The 23,447-nt window shown below is 48.8% G+C and overlaps 1 protein-coding gene across 5 annotated transcripts in view; it reads right to left on the bottom strand.

The window, feature by feature from the left end:
* The window catches only part of LOC121008145 (gap junction gamma-1 protein-like), a 37,212-nt gene extending 15,058 nt beyond the window's left edge, over positions 1–22,154 (bottom strand). For 2 of the 5 annotated variants that reach the window (XR_005780520.1, XM_040440510.1), the window contains exons 1-2: positions 20,088–20,214; positions 1,792–2,950 (exon numbers count right to left, since the gene is read on the bottom strand). Coding sequence is in view for 4 of the 5 variants with exons in the window: in XM_040440510.1 (XP_040296444.1) it covers positions 1,792–2,932 (1,141 nt within the window). In the remaining variant the exon portion in view is untranslated. Of the gene's footprint in view, positions 1–1,791; positions 2,951–5,408; positions 5,522–12,286; positions 12,461–20,087; positions 20,215–22,047 lie in introns of those variants that run through there. The other 3 variants (XM_040440514.1, XM_040440512.1, XM_040440513.1) reach the window with 3 other exon arrangements.
* Positions 22,155–23,447: the final 1,293 nt, after the last annotated feature.

Raw genomic sequence — 23,447 nt, 5'->3', positions numbered from 1 at the left:
ACAAGTCGGGACCCCATTCTCCCTGTTCTTCTGACAATGTATATTGCAGCTGTAAAAGAAGCCTTATGAGGGTGAGCGCAGTTATGTGCTGTATCACTGTAAGAAATAAAAATATTGTTTTTATAAATACGTTATTTTAAGAAGGTTTCTTATTAGAGTACTCTATTAAATTGTAAAAATAAAAAAAATCTATAGAATATTTGATTACTAAAATAATTGACTACAGCCCTACATTTAACAGATCCATAATACAAAAATTACAAAAATCCAGCAGTTGGTGTCAGTGCATCGTCATGGGCCAATGGACCAATCACAATAAGCAGCAAAGGGAGAAGGCGCCCCTGAGCCAAGGTGGCTCGACGGGGAAAACCATTCTGCGTTGACGATGCATGCCGCTATACTAGCTCATCCAGGCAGCAGGCACACTGCATGTTCTTAGGCTGGGTTCACACGGGCGTTGCGGGAAAATGTGCGGGTGCGTTGCGGGAACACCCGCAATTTTTCCGCGCGAGTGCAAAACATTGTAATGCGTTTTGCACTCGCGTGAGAAAAATTGCGCATGTTTGGTACCCGAACTTCTTCACAGAAGTTCGGGCTTGGGATCGGTGTTCTGTAGATTGTATTATTTCCCCTTATAACATAGTTATAAGGGGAAAAAAAATAGCATTCTGAATACAGAATGCATAGTAAACTAGCGCTGGAGGGGTTAAAAAAATAATAATTTAACTCACCTTAGTCCACTTGATCGCGTAGCCCGGCATCTCCTTCTGTCTCCTTTGCTGAACAGGACCTGTGGTGAGCATTAATTACAGGTAAAGGACCTTTGATGACATCACTCCGGTCATCACATGATCCATCACCACGGTAAAAGATCATGTGACGTACCATGTGATGACCGGAGTGATGTCATCAAAGGTCCTTGACCTATAATTAATGCTCACCACAGGTCCTATTCAACAAAAGGAGACAGAAGGAGATGCCGGGCCGCGATCAAGTGGATTAAGGTGAGTTAAATTATTATTATTTATTTTTTTAACCCCTCCAGCCCTATTGTACTATGCATTCTGTATTCAGAATGCTATTATTTTCCCTTATAACCATGTTATAAGGGAAAATAATAATGATCGGGTCTCCATCCCGATAGTCTAGCAACCGTGCGTGAAAAATCGCACCGGATCCGCACTTGCTTGCGATTTTCACGCAACCCCATTCACTTCTATAGGGCCTGCGTTGCGTGAAAAACGCACAATATAGAGCATGCTGCGATGTTCACGCAACACACAAGTGATGCGTGAAAATCACCGCTCATGTGAACAGCCCCATAGAAATGAATGGGTCGGTATTCAGTGCGGGTGCAATGTGTTCACCTCACGCATCGCATCCGCGCGGAATACTCGCCCGTGTGAAAGGGGCCTTAAGGCCTCACGCACACGACCGTACGAGTTTTGCGGTTTGCAAATTGTGGAGCAGCAAAATACGGACGCAGCCCATGTGCTGGCCACACTTTTTTTTGTGGACACACGGTCAGCATTTTGGGGGACATATTCTATTTTTCGGCAGAATGGACATTCACATGTCCGTTCTGCAAAAAGATAGAACATGCGGAAAACGCAGACCACGGACCCACTGAAGTCAAGTCAAAAAATGCAGGACAAGGACGGAATCTGTATTTTGCAAATCCAAAATTTGCAGACTGCAATATACATACAGTCGGTCGCATGACGCCTAAATCGGGAATCTTATGTAGTGCATGGGTGCAAAAAAGAAGAAGTGGAATGGGCCTTCTCTTACCAGCCTTCTCGCAGACTCCCCCTTTCTCCTGAGCAAGGTTGAGCCTGTTCTGTTCGGCAGCTATGCTGTTGGCCTCGGGACTGCTGCTTCGAGATGCGTTGGCAGTGTCAGCTGCGGGGTTCAGCTGGAAGGCCAAGTCAAGGTGTTCTTGGGCCATCTTCAGGTGCTGCCGTAGCCTGTCCAGCTCATGCTCGTTTGAATGAGTCACGGGCAGCTCGTAGGCCCCGTTCTGGGGATACAACAACTTGCCGTTTGGCACCTTTCCCTTTTTCAGCACCGAGTGGTAGTTGGGAGGCGCGCTGGGAGACTTTTTGGGATATTGCTCTCCCTCAGGCGCTTTGCTCTTCTGCCGGAGAGTGTCTCGAATACCACCGACACCCAAATGGAAGAGCTCACAGAGGTTGAGCAGAAGGCACAGGGCGCTGACGGCATACATGATCAGCAGGAATATGGTCTTTTCGGTGGGACGGGACACGAAGCAATCTACCGTGTGGGGACAAGGGCTCCGAGTGCACACGTAAGATGGGATCACCTCGAAACCATACAATACATACTGCCCCAGGAGAAACCCAACTTCTAGGCAGCTGCGGGTGAGCAGCTGCACAACATAGACCTTCATCAGGCCATCTTGCTTAATGCGGCGACGGCCGTCGTGTTTCTTCTGGTCTCCCTCTTCTGCATCTTTCTCAGTTTCCAGCACTTCGCAGATCATGGGATCTTCTTCATTGTTATCCTCTGCTTCTTCGTAGTCACGCTTTGCCCCGCGATGAACCATGGGTGCCTTTCTCTTGGGCTTGTACTCTGCCCTCCCCAGCTGCCTGCGGTACTCGTCAGGGCGACGCGCAATTTTATGCATGGCGAAGCCCAGGTACATGATAGACGGAGTGGTGATGAGAATAATCTGGAAGACCCAGAAACGGACATGTGACAAGGGCGCAAATGCGTCGTAGCACACATTCTCACATCCGGGCTGTTGCGTGTTACAAACAAACTTGCTCTGTTCATCATAATAGATGGACTCCCCACCCACTGCCGTCAGGACGATCCGGAAAATGATGAGGACCGTCAACCAAACCTTCCCCACGAAGGTGGAATGATTGTTGATCTCTTCGAGGAGACGGGTTAAGAAGCTCCAACTCATTCTGAGCCACAGTCACACCTGGAACGAGAAGAATCGTACAATTAGTCAGACGAGATAGCACAAGTCGGAATGAATGGAGTTTTAAGTGCTAAAAGCTGACAATGTGATGATTTAAGAAACACCCCGACACTCCACAAACATTCATTATTCACAACATCGCTCTCCGGAGGACAATCTAACCATTATAGGACACCACCTAGAAACGGGTGCAATGTTTCCTTAGATGCAGACACCCATCGTCATCCTGCGCAACACCTACATCGCCCTGCAACGCAGAAACCTGGACGTACAGAGTCCTTGTACGTATCGCTGTAGTACATTTTGGAGACGATTGCAATGCAATTTGATTTCGGAAACATCGCAGCTTGTGAACATACCCTAAAGGTCGATCTCCAAAACCCAAAGCAACTGCGCAGTCACAAGGTGTCGTTTACCGAAACGCTCCCCAATTTGCACGCAAATGACCAGGAAGCAGGCGGTCATCATCAAGCCTTAAAAAGCCCCAAATCTTTACACGTAACAGCAGCAGGGCCAGATGAGAGGGCTGCAGATCCCACCGTGTCTGCACATTATGCTGTGGCCCATTTGTCTGGGCAGTCGCCTTCAGCTGAACAAGCATCCTTCCCTGGCAAGAGGCAAACACGTGTCAGCTCAGCGCACACGCAGGAAGTCAGCGCTGTCACCGCAAGTGCAGGATGCAGATGGAGAGGCAGTTATGTACAAGGGAAGGGGGGGGATTTGTGGTCTCACCCCATGACAGCGGGCAACTGATGTAACTAACACCAACGCCGCAAAAATACATTGATCACTTCTTACAGGGATATTCTTATTATGTAACAATATCCCTTATCCACAGGATAACTATTACGTCCTACCACTGGGACCCCCACCGTACACAAAAATGGGGGCCCTGAACTTTGTGGGGGGGGGAAGGGGGCTCCACTAAGTGAACGGAGCGGCTCTGCCATCTCAGAAACTGCGAAGCGCATGCCCGACCGTCCGCTCCATTTCAGGCCTCCCATTCCCTGTGACTGGTGGGGGTCCCAGTGGTAGGACCTAGTAGTTAGCCGCCCCTTATCCACCAGCTTGCCGGAAGGATACCCCCGTTCTCAGAATCAGTGGTGTCCCGGCAGTTGGAACCCCACGAACGGCTATCCCCCTATCCCGTGTATAGGGGATAACATTCAGGCAAGTCATGGCACAACCCCTTTAAGCTGCCCATCTACTTGGCCAAAAGTTTTCCCTCGACGCCACTGACTTGGCCAACCATGCAATGGGGGGAGAGAAGAAAACTGCAGCCAGACACCGCAGGCCTCATGCACGTTAGTAGGAATTTTGTGGTCCGCAAAATACAGATGACGTCCGAGTTGCGTCCATTTTTTTTTTGGCGGACCCGTTGAATTCAATGGGTCAGTGGTCTGTATTTTGCGGACAAGTATATAGGACACGTTCCATCCTTTTTCGGAATGTACAGACCAATGCGGAAGGCACGCGGGTGACAACATATGGCTGCCATTACAGATCCCGCAGCACGTGATCGCCAAGCTCTCGGAAAAGCTGGAGCTTATGGCAAGCAACTGATCGCTGCCACGTTAAAGGGTCCAGCGCCAATCCCGCCCCCCTTGTGGACGCCCTGCAAACCAGATTCTAAATTCTCTGTTCCCAATCTGACCAGATAAGCGGCTCGATCCACAAACCAGTCATGATGGGAAATGGCCGCACTGTAAGTGCAAGTGAGCATCCCAGATGGAATCCCCTAAGTAGCCTCTTCCCGCTCATTAGAGGCCCGATGACCCCGTGACCTCCTTCTGACACCCTCCACAACAATTACCGCTCTTCACTCATTCACTGACCTATAACTGTAACTAGGATGGCGCTTTTAACCCTTTTGTGTCACCTGCATATATTTTTTTTACACGAGTCTAGACTCGTTCTAAACCAGGACAGAAAGCCTGTGAAGAACACCGTTTCACCCATCTGGTATATTTCTGTTAAATTTTGCACTGAGACAAATTACAGCAACATCTGGTGAGGTCCTGACTACGGAGCGCTGCAAGAAGTTACTCAGAGCAGACCTCCCCCCATCTTTAAGACTCCTTTCCCTTGTGCGGCTGCTGCCTAATACTTTCCTCACTGCCGGCTTATGATCATTCTTGCAGTAATGAAGTCTAGCTTTTTTTTTTTAAAGAAGTTAATCTGAACAAGCACAGCTGCAGCATAAAGCATGGGGGACAAAACAGCAGCACAAGACAGGATCTGGGTCAGAACATCCGATCGTGCAGGACGAGCGAGCAAATATCAACCAGTAAGCGACGCAGGTAACATCACTGCCGCCCTGGTACTCGGCAGGCTACACTTTGTCGCACGTGATAATTGCGCAGGATGTGTGTGAAAGGTAAGGCTGCCTCCTCTACACCGTAAAACAAGCAAACAACCGCTGTGTGCTCACATCCCTGGACGTGCCAAGACATCGCACCTGGTTAAACTGGTTGCGGGACGTATTCCCGTGCATCGCTGCAGAGAGGGAAAACCTAGAAGGCGAAACAGGCCCCTCCGCCAATCACATAGGGGCTGGTTCCTGCAGACCCGAGAGAGCGGCCAGGTGCGTGCCGACCACGTGACGCCAAAACAAGCAACTGGGAGATAAGAAACGCGTGACCGGGTCCGAAAAGTTTATCATTGCCCAGAACAGACAGATGCGATTTTTTAGTAACAGTCGCCAGCACGCATCTCTGAGAAAGAACGTGGGGGGGGGGGGAAGAGAGCGAGGTAAAGATGAGCTCAGTTAAATCACATTATATTGGGAAATTGCATGTAAGGCAGTTCCCTCAGGGGCACACAATAAGCTTCCTGACCGTAGCCCGATCCCTTAATATGGTAATTTGGTATGGACGGCCATATACTCTTTCAATGTTTGCATCATTTCAAAAGGTTGAGCTTTTTTTTTTTTTTTTTTATTTCCGGTCATGCACATTCAGGTGTTCCACTATTATTAGTGAGGTTCGGGAATTTTTTATTTTTCCTGAAGATAAGCGGCGCCATTGTTATGCAATAGACAGTTGTCACAACTGGCTATTGCATAACAATGGCGCCGCTTATCTTCAGGGGAAAAAAAATAATAATAATTCCCGAACCTCACTAATAATAGTGGAACACCTGAATGTGCATGACCGGAAATAAAAAAATAAAATAAAAATAAAAAGTGCAATAAGGAGAAGTTTCGGGGGCACAGGGACCGGCTGTTAAACATCGCACACGGACTAAAGAAATTCTACGACTGGGACAAAAGAACAGATTCCTACAGCAGGACAGTGCAAGGTGTGCAACGGGACTATCCCACTGCGTCCATGGGAACGCCAAAGTCAGGGGCAATGGAGCGCTAATCCTTCCCATTCTATTTGCTTATTGGGGAGGGGGGGGGGGGGGGGGTCAATGTCCTCTAATTACAATCACATGAGCTTTTTTTTTTTTATCTCCCAGAGACCTGATTACAGGGAGCTGCTGGAAAGGGTCACACAGAACGAAAACACCGGGTTATACATTTCACACGCCACCATAAAAGACCGCGGTGCCTCCATTTTTCGACCTTTTTTTTCCCGCTTTGACTCCCAAAGTAAAAACACATTTACTGCACTGGAAAGCAAAGTGTTGAAAAAGGGAGCGCCAACATAAAACAGACCACAGAGTTAATGTACGGGCGTGCGAACAGTGCCTTACAGGAGGGCCACAGCGACCACCTCCGCCATCGGGGTATATGCCCACAATGCGCATTACACAGGAAGCAGAAAATCCACAGCGTAACCCACTATCCGCTAAATAAAGTCTCTTGTACAAGGTGCAGATATTTTCAGCTGTGGTGCGGATTTCGCGCTATGCAGCGTGACGATCGTTTCTGCAAGTAACATGCGGATTTGGTGCGGAAACACAAAACTACGCAAAAACCTGCATAAAAGGCACTGCCTTATAGATAGCTCACAGCGCCTTCCTCCAAAAGCTTGATCCTCTATCTGCACACATTGCAGATTATACCCATGTTTTTTTTCATGCGGGAAAAACCTTAAGCATAAGGCCTCTTGCACACAGCCATTGTTCGGCGGTTCCGTGCATTGGGGACCGCACAGGCATCATCCGTGCAGCTGCCGCGACCGATCCAGACCCATTCAATTTGAATGGGTCCGTAGTGCTTCCATTCCGCACCACATTACGGACACATTCAAGTGATCTGTGTGCATGAGCCCTGCCCCCAAGGCCCTGGTTTGGGTCCGCATACGAGCCGCATTTTTTGCAGGTCGGACGCGGACCGATTCAGTTCAATGGGGACACAAAAGACATCCGTTCTGCGGTAAAAAAAAAAAAAAAAAAGGAAGAAGGATAGGACTTTGATGGCCGGACATTTAATTACGCAAAACACAGAAAGCACATTGCCGACATTAGTGTTTTGCAGATCTGCAATTTGCAGATCGCAAAACGGACATGGTCGTGAACATAAGGCCTAATACCGGACCTGCAAAGTGTATGAGATTAGACAAATCTCACTTAGGCCTCATGCACACGAAGGTGTCAGTTTTGCGGTCCACAGAGCATGGATGACGGCCATTTGGCAGAACAGAACTTCCAGCCCTCAATAGGGCAGTCCTATCCTTGTCCGTGATATGGACAAGAACGCGGATGCAGGCAGCAGCACACGGAGTGCTGTCCGCATCTTTTGCGACCCCATTGAAGTAAATGGGTCCACATCCCACCCGCAAAAAAGCTGCTCGGATGCGGACCCAAACCATGGTCGTGTGCACAAGACCTCACAGTGTGCACAAGACGCCCAGTGTGCAGCGAAAAGAATAAAACCTGTGCACCACTTTGAAACATTTTCCGGACCAAAAGCACCAACTCAAGTCTATGGATCCGTGAAAAACAAACAGACAGTACACAGAAGCCACCCATGGTCGGTCCGACTTTCACAGACCATTGCTAGGAGCCGCTCTGGAAATCTTTTCAGCAAATGTTTTCACTCACGTAAAAAAAAAAAAAACTCACGGAACACAATTTTTTTTTTCACAGATGTGTAAACGAAGGCCCCACCATGAAGCATATCCCCATCCGGCGCACCTAACGCACAGGTTGCAAGGACCGCTACAACGTTGTCGTGCAAATACTTCACAGAACTCGGTCCTCAACTGACTCAAGAACAAACATTCTTGTCATTTTTGATCATTTTACAGTCAGAATCTAGGTACCGGGGCCCGGCAGGGCGCATCACCCGGAGGTGCCGGCAGGGCGCATCACCCGGAGGTACCGGCAGGGCGCATCACCCGGAGGTACCGGCAGGGCGCATCACCCGGAGGTACCGGCAGGGCGCATCACCCGGAGGTACCGGCAGGGCGCATCACCCGGAGGTACCGGCAGGGCGCATCACCCGGAGGTACCGGGGCCCGGCAGGACCCTGCTTTATTTTACTTGTTTTGAGAAGAAAACGAATATTTGTAGCCTCCGGGCACAGAAAAGAAAAAACATTGAAAAGAGACAGGAACAAAAAGGGCAAGAATGCAGTGGGGGAGGGTACAGGTGGGGGGTGTCCGGGAGGTGAGAGGTGACATATGGGAGAGTTTAAGACACAGGATTTAATTACAAAAAACACAAAGCCAACATTCATGAACGGAGGAGCTCTGGAGAGGACCATGACCTTCCTGAAACTTGCACCCAAGAGCTAGCAATTTAAAATCTGGGTGGCTGCAATAGTTTACGAGGCAGCTCCAAGATCTCAAGACTGTGGACACGAGAAAAACGCCACGGCCATAGGGTCAGGATACGCCATCACTGGTACCACGGTGAAAGTGGCCCCTAAAGGAGGGAATCGGCAACCTCCGGCACTGCAGCTGTTCTGAAGTTACAACTCCCAGAATCCTCCTTTCACTTCTATGGGAGTTAGGCCTCATGCACACGGCCGCCGTTTTGGCGGCTTGGATGCGGACCCATTTACTTCAACGGGGCCACAAAAGATGCGGACAGCTGCTCCGTTCCGCGGCCCCGCTAAAAAAAAAAAAAATATAAACATGTCCTATCCTAAATAGGCATTTATATTGACTTTTTTTTGCAGATCCGCGGACCGCAAAAATGGAACAGTTGTGTGCATGAGGCCTTACAACTACAACGAAGGAAGAATGCATGCTGGGAGTTGTAGTTTCACAGCAGCTGGAGTACAGGACTTTGCTGATCCCTGCCCTAGAGGGTCTACCTGACTTAGGTCCCTTCAGTTGCACCCAGTAAGTGATCCCAAATCCTACAGAGCAGTTTACAGTATGGGTATTACGTTTGGAGTATATGGCGGTAATATTTGGTACGTCACACGATATATCGGCCTATGGCAGGTGCAGTGTACCCTATGGCCATGTCCGGTATATTTACTACACTTTTGTGGAAGGATTTTTACTAATCTGCAGCAAAAAGCAAGGCCTGGCGTCACACGTGTGAATGAACCCTTACATAAGGGCCAGATGCTCCTCCATCTCAAGACGAAGCCGCATGACACAAAGAGGCATCACATTGAGAAGACAATGGACAATGGACCCGTGCTGCCCCCCAACAAGGGGTCCGACAGAGAACACCAGACGGAAACAAACTGTAAACCTGGACTACGGCCTGCAAGCCTTAAAACAGTGGCGACATTGTACGGTCTGCGCAGCACGACAGGAAATTCCTTTACAGCGCACACGCCGCCAACCGCTAAAAATTAAAGATACGAGGCCTACACCCAGCAACATAAAAACCGCTCTGTGGTACCAGAACGCAGGTTAGGAGACCATTCACGTCCAACGATCGAAGAAAACACTGACAAGATGGAGGAGATTTATCAACACTACAGCAGGGAGAACCGGAGCAGTTGCCCACGGCAACCAATGAGGCCGCTGAAATATGAGACCTGATTGGTTGCTATTGGCAACTGCCCCATCACCATGCACAGTTTTACCACATCTCACCCAATATATACAGTGATGGGGCGGATATCTGGGACCATTGGGTCACTCCTGACCCGACAACTACAAGAAGCATCCAGTGAACGGGGCCGAGTTGTGGTACAGCGGGTACCTGCAGTGCGCCAGGACAGGAGCCGCACTGCCCAAAGAAAAAAAAAAAAAGAAAAAATCTTAAGGGGGCACCCTCCCTTGAATAACACGTTACACTCCTGGCCGCCATGGATGGCATCACTGCCTGCAACCAATGCTCTCCTCAGACACCAGAGCCCCCACGGATACCCTGTAGTCTCCCGACAACGCACCTACCGGGCCGCTGACAACAAACAGTCTGATAGAAGTGAATGGAAATGAAGTCAATGAGGCCATTCACTTACAGGACGGCGACCCAAGCTGGGAAAGATTACCGCCTAGTCCTGGCCAGATCCTCTAGCGCAGGGGTGCACAACGTTTCCTGGTTGGAGGCCACATTGCCAGAATGAACCAATGACGAGGGCCGAAATTAAAATTTAAAGGTGTATTAACAACTGAAATATTGTACTTATGGAATATTGAACACACATTATATACCATTAATGTCTAGTTACACTTCCAGGACTCCCATCTAATGGCAGAAATACATGTAAGCAGCCACAAGACATAGGCATACATGTCTGTTACCAGATGGTTGGGGGCCGCACAGAATGGTATCAAGGGCCTCATGTGGCCCTCCATTTCTTTGCAGCATAACTACCCAATAGGCAATTTTTGAACCATGCCAGGCATCTGTGCCATTTCAGCACCCGGTCTCATTGTTTGCGCCGTGCCTGGCCCCTCCATCCACATTTGCGCCGTGCCTGGCCCCTCCATCCACATTCGCGCCATGTCTCATTATCTGCGCCATGCCTTCCCCCTCCATCCATCCATATTTGCACCATGCCTGCCCCCTCCATCCATCCATATTTGCGCCATGCCTGCCCCCTCCATCCATCCATATTTGCGCCATGCCTGCCCTCTCCATCCATCCATATTTGCGCCATGCCTGCCCTCTCCATCCATATTTGCGCCATGCCTGCCCTCTCCATCCATATTTGCGCCATGCCTGCCCCCTCCATCCATCCATATTTGTGCCATGCCTGCCCCCTCCATCCATATTTGCGCCATGCCTGCCCCCTCCATCCATCCATATTTGCGCCATGCCTGCCCCCTCCATCCATCCATATTTGCGCCATGCCTGCCCCCTCCATCCATCCATATTTGCGCCATGCCTGCCCCCTCCATCCATCCATATTTGCGCCATGCCTGCCCCCTCCATCCATCCATATTTGCGCCATGCCTGCCCCCTCCATCCATATTTGCGCCATGCCTGCCCCCTCCATCCATCCATATTTGCGCCATGCCTGCCCCCTCCATCCATCCATATTTGCGCCATGCCTGCCCCCTCCATCCATCCATATTTGCGCCATGCCTGCCCCCTCCATCCATCCACATTTGCGCCATGCCTGCCCCCTCCATCCATCCATATTTGCGCCATGCCTGCCCCCTCCATCCATATTTGCGCCATGCCTGCCCCCTCCATCCATCCATATTTGCGCCATGCCTGCCCCCTCCATCCATCCATATTTGCGCCATGCCTGCCCCCTCCATCCATCCATATTTGCGCCATGCCTGCCCCCTCCATCCATCCATATTTGCGCCATGCCTGCCCCCTCCATCCATCCATATTTGCGCCATGCCTGCCCCCTCCCTCCATCCATATTTGCGCCATGCCTGCCCCCTCCATCCATCCATATTTGCGCCATGCCTGCCCCCTCCATCCATCCATATTTGCGCCATGCCTGCCCCCTCCATCCATATTTGCGCCATGCCTGCCCCCTCCATCCATCCACATTTGCGCCATGCCTGCCCCCTCCATCCATCCATATTTGCGCCATGCCTGCCCCCTCCATCCATCCATATTTGCGCCATGCCTGCCCCCTCCATCCATATTTGCGCCATGCCTGCCCCCTCCATCCATCCATATTTGCGCCATGCCTGCCCCCTCCATCCATCCATATTTGCGCCATGCCTGCCCCCTCCATCCATCCATATGTGCGCCATGCCTGCCCCCTCCATCCATCCATATTTGCGCCATGCCTGCCCCCTCCATCCATCCATATTTGCGCCATGCCTGCCCCCTCCATCCATCCATATTTGCGCCATGCCTGCCCCCTCCATCCATCCATATTTGCGCCATGCCTGCCCCCTCCATCCATATTTGCGCCATGCCTGCCCCCTCCATCCATATTTGCGCCATGCCTGCCCCCTCCATCCATCCACATTTGCGCCATGCCTGCCCCCTCCTGTCACCTTTTTACACCAAGCCTTCACCCTCTATTCACTTTTTGCACTTTGCCAGTCATTTATTTACCCGCTTCAGACTTCCTTGCGCTCTGCGTTAGCGCAGAGGTATCGCGTCCACTCGCAGGCTGCTCCGGCACTGTCCTGCCCGGGGTCTTCTCTGTCTCTCCCGGGTCCCGCACTGTCCTGCCCGGGGTCTCCTCTGTCTCTCCCGGGTCCCGCACTGTCCTGCCCGGGGTCTCCTCTGTCTCTCCCGGGTCCCGCACTGTCCTGCCCGGGGTCTCCTCTGTCTCTCCCGGGTCCCGCACTGTCCTGCCCGGGGTCTCCTCTGTCTCTCCCGGGTCCCGCACTGTCCTGCCCGGGGTCTCCTCTGTCTCTCCCGGGGTCTCCTCTGTCTCTCCCGGGTCCCGCACTGTCCTGCCCGGGGTCTCCTCTGTCTCTCCCGGGTCCCGCACTGTCCTGCCCGGGGTCTCCTCTGTCTCTCCCGGGGTCTCCTCTGTCTCTCCCGGGGTCTCCTCTGTCTCTCCCGGGGTCTCCTCTGTCTCTCCCGGGTCCCGCACTCTCCTCCCCGGTATATGGAGGCGACACAGGCGCCAAAATAAGCGCCCAAGACAAAGACGCCGGCGGCGGCAACAGCATGGGAGCCGGGGCTTTATGGGCGGCGATCAAAGTGAAGGGTCTCCCCTCCCACCAAGTTTAGGATTTGGGAAGGAGGTCTAGACAAAGAGGAGACTCCCCTCCCCCCGGAGCCCGGCTGATGCTCCCGACTTCCATGCCCCAGCTCCTCACCTCCACTCTGCCAGGCACTGGGCTCCTGCTCTCCTCCACAGGGCAGGGTGGCACTTGGGGGGGAGCAGCCAGGACTATGCTTGGGGTATAGAGAGGAAAGAGCAGCAGCCTGCAGAGGTCAGGAGTGAGGTGAGGATGCCAGCCTGTCCTCCCTGTGTGCCCACCCTATATACCACCCTGTATACCAGTCATCACTCACACCACCGTATTTTCAGTCCCAAATGAGTTTTGCGGAACGGGTGCGGACAGACCCATTAGTTTCTATGGGGCCACAAAAGACGAGGACAGCACACCGTGTTTTGTCCGCATCCGTTGCTCCGTGCCGCAACCCCGCAAAAAGATTAGAACATGTCCTAGGCATTTTCTATGATAACGGCGTCATGGGCCGGTATCCGTGTTTTGCGGATCCGCAAAACACCACATTCCTGTAAATGTAGCCTCAAAAAATCAGGGGCCGCAAAAAAATGTGAGGCTGTCCGCATCCATGCAGCCATTATAGAACATATCCTATTCCTGCCCTAGGGCTCATGCACACGGCCGTGGCCATATTGTGGGTCCGCAATACATGTCCACCAGCCGTGTGCATCACGGACCCATTCACTTCAATGGGTCCACCATCCGGGAGATGCGGAACGGAGGCATTCCTTTTTTTGCGGTGCGGACCGTCGGATGCGGATAAATGGGTCCGCGATCCGCATGCGGCTGTCCCGCGGTCGGTGCCTGTGCATTGCGGACAGCAATTTACTGTAGGCAGAACGGGCACCGGAGCCCTTATGTTCATCGGCATGAGCCCCGAAGCAGTTGCGGCACGTACACAGCCAGTATCCGTATTTTGCGGATCGGGTCCATTACCACAGCAGTGCCCATGTTGCAAACCAAACACAGCAAACCCACAAAACACGGGCACAGGCAGTGACCCACTGACTTCAATCAGTCCATGATCCACGAGATGCAACAAAACACAGGACAGGTGCGGAGGCGCGGACCAGGAAGCACACCGGCAACTGGCAATTTTGCGGTTTTGTTTTTCACTCCCGCCTTCCCAGAGCCATAACTTTTTTTTTCTTATTATTTTTCTGTTCGCATCGCCGTATGAGGGCTGTTTTTTTTGCATAAGAAGTTATACTTTCTAATGACAGCAGTTAATATTGCATACGATGAAGTGGAAAAAAGAATTCCAGATGGGATGGAATTGTAAAAAAAAAACAACACAATTCTGTCAGAGTTTTATGGCTTTTCTTTTTACGTCATTCTCTATGCGGTAAAAATGTACTTGTTCCCCTCATTTTCCGGGTCAGTACGATTACAGTGATACCACATTTATATAGTTTATCTTGTATTTTATTACTGAAAAACATAAAAACTTTTTTTCATTTCACCCCAGCATTTTTTATATTTCCATCTAGGGAGTTATGTGATGGCTGATTTTTTTTGCGGTTCGATCTGTAGTTTTTATTAATACCCTTTTGGAGTGTGTATGAATTTTTAAACGCTTTTTATAAAAAAAAAAATTGGGAGGTGAAGCGACAGAAAGATGGCGAATCGGCCATTTTGATTCTTTTTTTCCCATTACGCCGGTCACTGTACGGAATAAATACGTTTATGTTTTAATAGTTTGGCCGTCTTGGGAGGCAGCAGCGCAGATCATCTTTATATTTTTTATTGGTTATTTTCATTATGGAGAAAGGGGCTGATTATATATAGTTTTTTGATTTTTAAAAACTTTTAAAGACTTTTTTTTTACACTTACATTAAAGGGTCCTGAAGATAGGTCACCAATAAATAAAAAAAAGAAGCAGACAACACCTTTAAGTCCCCTTAGGGGACTTGAACATGCAGTCGTTAGATCACTTCTCCCATACACTGCAATGAATTACCATTGCAGTCTATGGGAGATTCGCTATGTTCCTATGTTGATACAAGCAGGGCTCCATAGGGACTATCGCTGTGGTAGGCATGAGGCCACCACAATGACGTTTGGGCCCTGGTTGCACAGCACTACTGGGGAAAGGCCTCTCGGATGCCGTGGTCACAGCACCTGAGGGGTTAAATGTCTGAGATTGGCGTTAACACTGATGACAGACATTAACTTCTGGCATCTGTTGCGTAAAACAGCAGCCATGGCGTCAAGGCTGCTTCGGTGGAGTTAGGGCTTTTGCAAATGACCAAATGTATCTTGCGGTCCGCAAAAAACGGGTCTGCAAAAAACACGGGTGGCATCCGTGTGCATTCCGGATTTTGTGGAACGGGACAGCTGGTCCCTAATAGAACAGTATTATCCTTGTCCGTAATGCAGACAATAATAGGACATGTTCTATTTTTTTTTGCTAAACGGAAATACGGACATATGGAAATTGAATGCACACGGAGTAACTTGCGTTTTTTTTTTGCGGACCCATTGAAATGAGTGGTTCCATATACGGTCTGCCAAAAAAACGGAACGGACACGAAAAGAAAATCCCAGTCCCAGTGGGACAGTTCTGGATTTCAGATGCTATTACTGGAGGTTTGTACCTGTCCCGCTATTCACATTGGCACACCGCACCCTAGACCTTTGCTCTGACGCTCCTTCCCCCCCAAGCACTATGTAACGTCATGATGTGGGGACACGGTGGTGGTGGACATATGGAAAACTGTAGTGGCCTCAAGTAGCACGTCACCACCGAAGCCAGTCATTGGCTGGTGCAGTACATGCGACCATGGCCAGCCGAAAGTAAACAGCGCAGGAACCGGAAGATGGAGACAGCAGGGGCAGCGCGGAGGACGGCGGGGAGCAGGTAAGTATGAATCTTCTGTTTCAGAGGGCATGCTGCAGGCACTTGATGAAAAAAATACCTATTTCCCGGAAAACCCCTTTGAGATTGACAGCTGAAAGTTCTGCATTTCCTCATTGCCTCCCCCCCTATTGTGACCCTATTGATGACAAACCGTCCCCGATCCAGCGGGACAGTCCTGAATTTCAGAGCTGGAGCTTCTATAGCGCATCGCTCCTCTGCCTGTGCCCGCTCTGCTAAAGCCTGACATAGCCCCTGTATACCAGGCTTTAGCGGAGCAGCGCTGTGCCATGGAGTTCCTACCTGTACAGTTCCTACCTGTGCAGCGTTATGAATTCCGTTGTAGTTTACTTTCCATGATAACGGAATTTTTGGACGGAATGCAAAACGGAAGCCTTTAAGAGGCATTCCGTTTTGCTCCATCCTAATACTTGTCTAGCGCCACAAATAACGGTTCCATTTCGTTGTTTTGTTCCGTTATACATGACGCGAAAAAAATAGTCCTGTCGACAGGATTTTTTCTCCCCCATCATGTATAATGGAACAAAACGGAACCGTTATTTGTGGCCGTAGACTCTGATAACGGAACCTTATAACGAATTTCATAACGCTGGTGAGAACCCGCCCTAAGCGCGGCCGCAGGATAGTCCGTACCCCCATACATAGCGGTGTACGGGACTACGGATTCTGAAGCACAATAGGTGCATAAGCATCAGGCACCTATTTTGCTAGGAAAAGTAAAAAAAACTAAAAAAAATTAATATAGTAGAAAATGTTAAAAACATTTGCAGTGGGTTTTAATAAAGTTTAGTTATAAGTTAAAGTCCAGTTTAAATTGAAAAAAAAAACTGCAAAAGTATTCAAAATGAAGGATGGCTTATCATTTTGGTGGGGAAATAGTTAACCCCCTCCCGTGTTTCTCCTCTGCTTTTCCCCATTATTCTTCCCGGACCCTCCTCCCCCTGGTAACAATCCCTCCTATTTTTCCGAACCAGCCCCCCTCCCCGCTCTACACCCCTCTGTCACTTCCTTGGGCCTCCAGACCTGAAATCTAAAACCTGCTTCGAAAAAAAAAGAAAGAAAAGAACTGGGGCATAAAAAAAACTTGTGGACCGGACGTCCTTGGTGAACAAAGGGTTAAGTCGCACTTGGCGAAAGCTGGGGATCACAATACAAGGAGCTGCAATCCATTGTATAAAATTGGGATTTTTTTTTTTGCGGTAGTGAAATGGCGGTCATGTGACATGAGATGTACACGTGTGATTTCGTACGGCTCTTGGTGGCGATCACCATGGAGCCCCTTATACGTGTCCTCTCTGCAGGAGCCCTTCGCAGTTTCTATTAACGTAATCGAAATGGGCAAATTGCGTTAGAATTAAGGCCACGTTCACACTGGCGCTCTTATGTCTGACAAAAATAACGTAAGCGCCAGATCCGTCACATGATGGACACGAACAGAGCCCACGCGGACCCTCGCTGACCCTAATGGAGTCTGTCAGGTTTCTGTTATGCATTTCATCAGACAAAATAGCGCAGCATTTATCCCGCGTTTTGAACGGAATCTACATAATCTGTGACGCAGATGGGAAAGTGGCCTTAAAGGGAGCCGCCATTTTGTCAGTTTTTTTTCTACAAGGGGCAGATTTCTAAAAACTGACTTGAAAGAGGTGAGCTGTCTTTGTTGCCCATAGCAACCAATCACAGCGCAGCTTTTATTTTCCACTAGCACTCTGAGAAATGTAAGCTCCGTTCTGATTGGTTGCTATGGGCAACAAGACAGTTTTCCCACAAATGTCTGCGATCCCGCAGTTCCCGGTTGCAGCCATGCCGCTACGTGCGAATGTACCGTGTCGTGTGATTTAAGTAATACATGAAGTTGTGGTCGGGCTCCTAACCGCATGTCCCCATGTGAACTCGTTTCTGACGGTCGTAATATTGGGATATATTCGCACGCGGAGGATTTATCGCAGACAAGCTCACTGGAATTCGCACTAATTCACACTGACCTAGTAAAAATCATGTTTGTCACCCCCTACCCGGAGACTACAGCAACCAAGGAACACGCCTCATAGCGAAAATCCTGCACCACTAATTACAGCCCCGTCTCCCAACCTGATCCTCCGCTCAGAGGCACAAAGACGCGGTGGGAATATGTCTCTGAACGAGGGTCAAGATAGACCCAGCTTTCCCAGACTCCTTGTCTCCGTGCTCTTTTTGGCTGTTTTTAAGGCCTCATGCACATGACCGTAGTTGTGTTCCGTGTCCGTTGTTCCGTTATCCGTGATTTTCTGCGGACCCATTGACTTTCAATGGGTCCGTTGAAAACTCGGCTAATGCACCGTTTGTCATCCGCGTCCGTGATCCGTGGTTCCAGTCCGTCAAAAAATATAACCTGTCCTATTTTTTTCACGGAAAACTGTTTGCGGACCCATTCAAGTCAATGGGACCGTAAAAAAACGCGGAGGCACAGAAGATTGTCATCCACGCATCCGCGTCCGTTTTTTGTTCCTATCATTTGCATGGCAAACTTGACTTAGACTTTTTTTTACTTTCCTTCATGTCTGGTGATCCTCCAAAAATGAAGGAAGACACACGGAAACAGATCACGGAACAACGGAAGCAGATTTTGCGAAACGGAACACAACAACGGTCGTGTGCATGAGGCCTAAGTCATATTCATTTCCACGAAAGTTGGGAGACAGTCAGTAGGGTGGTCACCCAGCTTTCCCAGGAACGTATATAACAGCACAGTTTTTGTTTAGGCCTCATGCACACAACCGTTTGTATTTCGCGGATCCGCATACGTATACTGTTCGTGTCGCATGCACATATTTTGTGGCCACATTGATTTCAATGGGTCCTCCGTCCATATTTTAGTGAAATTGGCGCGACGGCAGACCCTTTGAAATCGGACCGCATCCGTATTTTGCGGATACGCAAACTGCCAAAAGGAAACCGTCGTGTTCATGAGGCCTTAGCCGGTCATAGATCTGTGTAATCAATTGATGTAAAGTTTCAGATATGCGCAACTACGGAGCGAGCGGCAAACTACCGTATATACCTGACTCCTCAACCATCATCCGCCATGAAAATTAATCATCATCGCCCCTCCCCCCGCCTTGAAAATGAATCAGCCGCCAAATTCTTATCCCCACAGGTAGCCGGCTTTTGCCATCCCCCCTCTTTCCCGGCTGCATGGAGCTTTAAATGCCCCTTTGTTATTCAATGAGGATTCTCCTCTCAAGCCGAGTGCTTCAGAAAAAGAAAAAAATTCCATTACAAAAACACAACAAAACAAAACAAAAAAAATCTGTTTTACAAAAATAACCTTTTCTTGTTCACTTCTCTGACGCCCTTCCCCTCAACGTAATTTTTTCCTTTCGGGAAAAAAACTAAGTCAGAGCTTTAGAAATCACGATCTGGTTACAAAAACTCCAGACTTTTTAACTTTATCCAAATATTTCCATGAGTGAATCATATGGGACGAGGCATGCAATCTCGGCTGCACGCACTTCCTTGGGGGGTTGTAAATAAAGTTTATTCGACAGAACACGAGGGGACTTGAGATTTAAGTTGTCCACGTGCAAGGTGACAGTGATAAACGTTATTTATACAGATCTGGAGTATCCCTTTAAATTTAAAGGGGATCCAATCCTTTTGGAGATTTTGTCCCTTTTGGATATGTCGTATGCAGATATGTTTCCACATCACCCCTAGAATCTGCTATAGGTTTCCCCTTAACTGTAAAAGATTGGTAACCGAGAATGACCCCCAAAATGCACCATCTGTGCCACTTTAACCCACAGGATTAACCGTACATTTAAACTCCCACCCTATAAATGCTTCCCTAGGGTCCTCTTCATCCAAATTTTGCTCCGTACCCCGAACAGACACAGCTGTCTTTACGATCCTATGAAATAAAACTAGGATGGACGCAGATTTTGACCGCTATCTGATAATTATCATGATGGCGGTTTTCGCTGACCACACAGGAATTCCTCACTGGGATGTGAGGAACCAAGAAACCACATTGTAGCAAACAAAACACCAACAACTGCTCTTCCTCAGCAATTACTATGTAAAAAAATAAAAAAGTTTCAAAACTTTCCCCAAAAAGTTCTCCGCCATATTCCATCTCCCAAATCATCGTTACTTTATGAAGAATCCCCCCCCCCTTAAGCAAGATTGTATCAAGTGAAAAAGTTTGTGCTCCCCTCTCCCTGCTACGTTTTAGACTTGAAGGCAAATCCAGATGTTAGTCCCACACAAGACCCCACATAGTCCCTATGGTGGAAGGCGCAGCCTTACCTTATTAACGTGGCACCCTGCTGTACCCTCTCCCGGGACCCTTCCCTCGTGTCAGCGCAGGCAGATTATTAAGAAAAGTTTACGTAGACTGGGGAAGGATGTGTTGGGATTGCAAGGATTGGGAAGGGGCTGAGCCTGCAGCACCTCCTCCCTGCAGCAGCCCGGCCGCCCCCACCCACCCTCACACTCAGTCTATCCCTCTCCTGCCATCATCAAATATTTCTTCCAAAAATGCCAAGAATTATACTCCGTGGTCTTCAACCTGCTGTTCTTCCAGCTGTTCTGAAACTGCAACTCCCAGCAGGGCACGCTCGGAGTAGTAGTTTTGCAACAGCTGGAGAGCCACAGATTGGAGACCTGCGCCGCGGGAACAGAGTGGCAGAGTTTTGGGGGGGGGGGTCATTTACAAAGACCGTCTTTTATTCCCCTTTTGCGCCGGCTATGCTGACGGAAGATGCGACTTATTTATGACGAAGCGTGTGCCTGGTGGAAAAACTAGACCGATCCCTGGCTGGAGTCGTTTTTTGGCGCCATTTGCACCAGTTTCCAGGCGTAAATGTTCATAAATTTGTTGGGGCCACACCCTCAACACTTGAACGCGACAAAAGAGGGTTACGCAAAATTTTTACGCCAAAAACAGATGTAAAAATGTTTGTAAATGACCCCCTTTGTCTGTAATAGCAGTCATGATGGCTGTGACCCAGCTTTCCGGGAAACAGATAAACCTAATAGGCAGTTGGGTAGCTTGTCAGAAGTGGACGAGTGCTCCCAGTGACTTTTTTTTTTCTTAAAGGGCTATGCGGTCGGCAGGGCGAGCGGGCTGTGCTGCGCTATTTCCGAAACTCCCATAGAAGTGTATAGGGTTTATATGATGACAGGTTTTCCAATCTCAGCCATGAATGACAGATTTAGAATATCCCTTTAATTTAGAGGGAAGTGCTTCCTTCACACACAAATTTGGTTTGGTGAGTGGTGGGTTAAAAAAAAAAAATCTTTTTCTTTTCATGTTACATTCAGTTTTTGATAGTGTTTTAATTCGTGGCTTTTTTTAAATCCGTTTTTAGATACTTTTTTTCTTCTTTTTTTTAAAAGCCAGAGCATAGTGCCATTTAAAAAAAAATACTAAAAACATGCATGTCCGAACTGCATTACAGAATTCCCATAGACTGACAGCTAACATCTGGAGGTGGTGTTTTTGTTTTTTTATAGAAAACAAAACGCACCAAAAATGCATGTTTAAAACCAGCCTTTAAATTAAAGTTAGGCCTCATGCACACGACCGTGCATTTTTTTGCAAACCGCGGATCCGCAAAAAAACGGAAGCCGCCCGTGTGCCTTCCGCAATTTGCTGAACGGAACGGGTGGCCCATTGTAGACATGCCTATTCTTGTCCGCAAAACGGACAAGAATAGGACATGGTATTTTTTTTTTAGCGGGGGCCTCGGAACGGAGCAACGGATGCGGACAGCTTTGCGGCCCCATTGAAGTGAATGGGTCCGCACCCGAGCCGCAAAAACTGCGGCTCGGATGCGGACCCGAAAAACGGTCGTGTGCATGAGGCCTTAGGCCCAGTTCACCCTGCAGATATTGTAATGGCACGGTTTCTAATGTTTTTTCAGGTTGGATGCCACAGACCTGCTAGCGGTTTAGCCCCATTGAATGGCACTAAACAGCGAACGAATACCCGCCGTGGCATCCGTCCGGACACTGCGCCAAGAAAGGACTCTTTTTTTCGTGTGGTTGCGGCTTTAAGCCGCCAGTTGCATGAACGGCAGCACGTCCGCCTGCTGAAAACAATGGGAGGCGGATTCCGCGTGGTTGTTCTGACTTTGCCAAAATTCTGGCGCCTTGTAAATAGGGCCTTAAAGTCCTTTAATCCCACATCCAATAATCCAGAAACTCCGATGATACAAGGCAAAGGATATTTTGTCGTAAGGGTCCCAGCGATCACATTTATTACCTGTTCTGTGGATGGACAATGGATGATGTTGACATCTGAACCCTTCCAGGGACTTGCAGAATGAATCACAGCTTAGTGAGAGTTTAGTGTAGAGAAGTGCTCGTCCCTCCCGCTGACATCTCGCTTCTACTTCTGTTTTGGCTATTTTTGATCATTTATGACCCAAAGTTCTCTGGTATCTTGTGCAATGAGTGAGGGTCCGGACGTAAGAGGTCATATGAGCGAGTATGATGCCGGGCAGCTTCTCCTCGTGACATTAATTATGACATTACATGTACCATGGTAATGAATAAAAAAAAAAAAATCTGTTTAAAAAAAGTGGGTGAAAATCACATATTTTAAATGAATTCTTTCCTCTTCCATTCACTTATTCACATGGCCACAAGCCCATATCCTGGGCATGAAGGTTCAGTCGGCTGGTAGCCCCAACGTTATTTGGTACCATTACCCTTCACGCCCCACCCCTCGGCTATTTTTTTCGTCCTTTCCTTGACTACTTTGCTTTTCTATACATGGTTATTTCTTAAAGTGACCACACACATCAGGTAGATGTCAGCCCCACCTGCCAGTTTTGGCAAGATCGGCAGTCCATTTAGTATATACGGGGGTCACCGGACTTTGCTCCAACAGATGTTGGAGGAAGGGAGGATTAGGTATGTTGGTCTTCAACAAGCCCGATCCCTTGTTCCCACAGGTAGATAAGCCGATGCCAGAGAAATCTAGCAGCAGCTTAAGTCCTTGGGTTGGCCGGAATGTCAATATCTGGGCTCGTCTGAGATTTTTTTTTCTTTTTCTGGTATCCACCTTAAAGCGTCACTGAGCCTTAAATGAATTTTGTATTAAACAATAGTGCAGTGTGTGTACATGAGGAATAACACTATTTCTGGCCATTACTTGTATCTGCCGTTTTTTTTAGCAGGTTTCCTCTGTGCTTTCTAAATGTCTAGTTTGCAGTTCTCTCAGACATGGTGGGTGGAGACTAGCTGCCATCCGCTGCACCCATAGAAAGTAGAGGAGAATCTGCTCCATAACTGTTTCACAGTCACTCAGGAGCTGTGCAGTCTCTTTTTGTCTGTAACTGTCTCATCAGCTCCTGCTCACTCTCCCACACTCCCCCTTCATAGACTTGCACTGACACGTGTAATACGATCCACCTGCAAAGATGATCTGTCCTGGACGGGAATAAGGATAGGCTCACACCTCCACTTAACTATCGACTATAATGGGATACGGATTTCATCGCCAGACCCTATTGACTATAATAGGATCCATCCATTTTCTGGTGAGATGCTGACTTTTGGCCAAACAAAATCTGTTGTTTTGGCCAGATTTGGCCTAGACATTTCTCACTGATAAAACATATTACAAAGTTTCTTGTGGTCGCTTTTGAGTTATGCAAA

This window comes from Bufo bufo, chromosome 7 (assembly GCF_905171765.1).
Source record: "Bufo bufo chromosome 7, aBufBuf1.1, whole genome shotgun sequence".
In the NCBI taxonomy this organism is placed as follows: Eukaryota; Metazoa; Chordata; class Amphibia; order Anura; family Bufonidae; genus Bufo; species Bufo bufo.
Note: the sequence above shows the minus strand (reverse complement) of the source record. Positions and strands in the feature narration are given on the sequence as shown.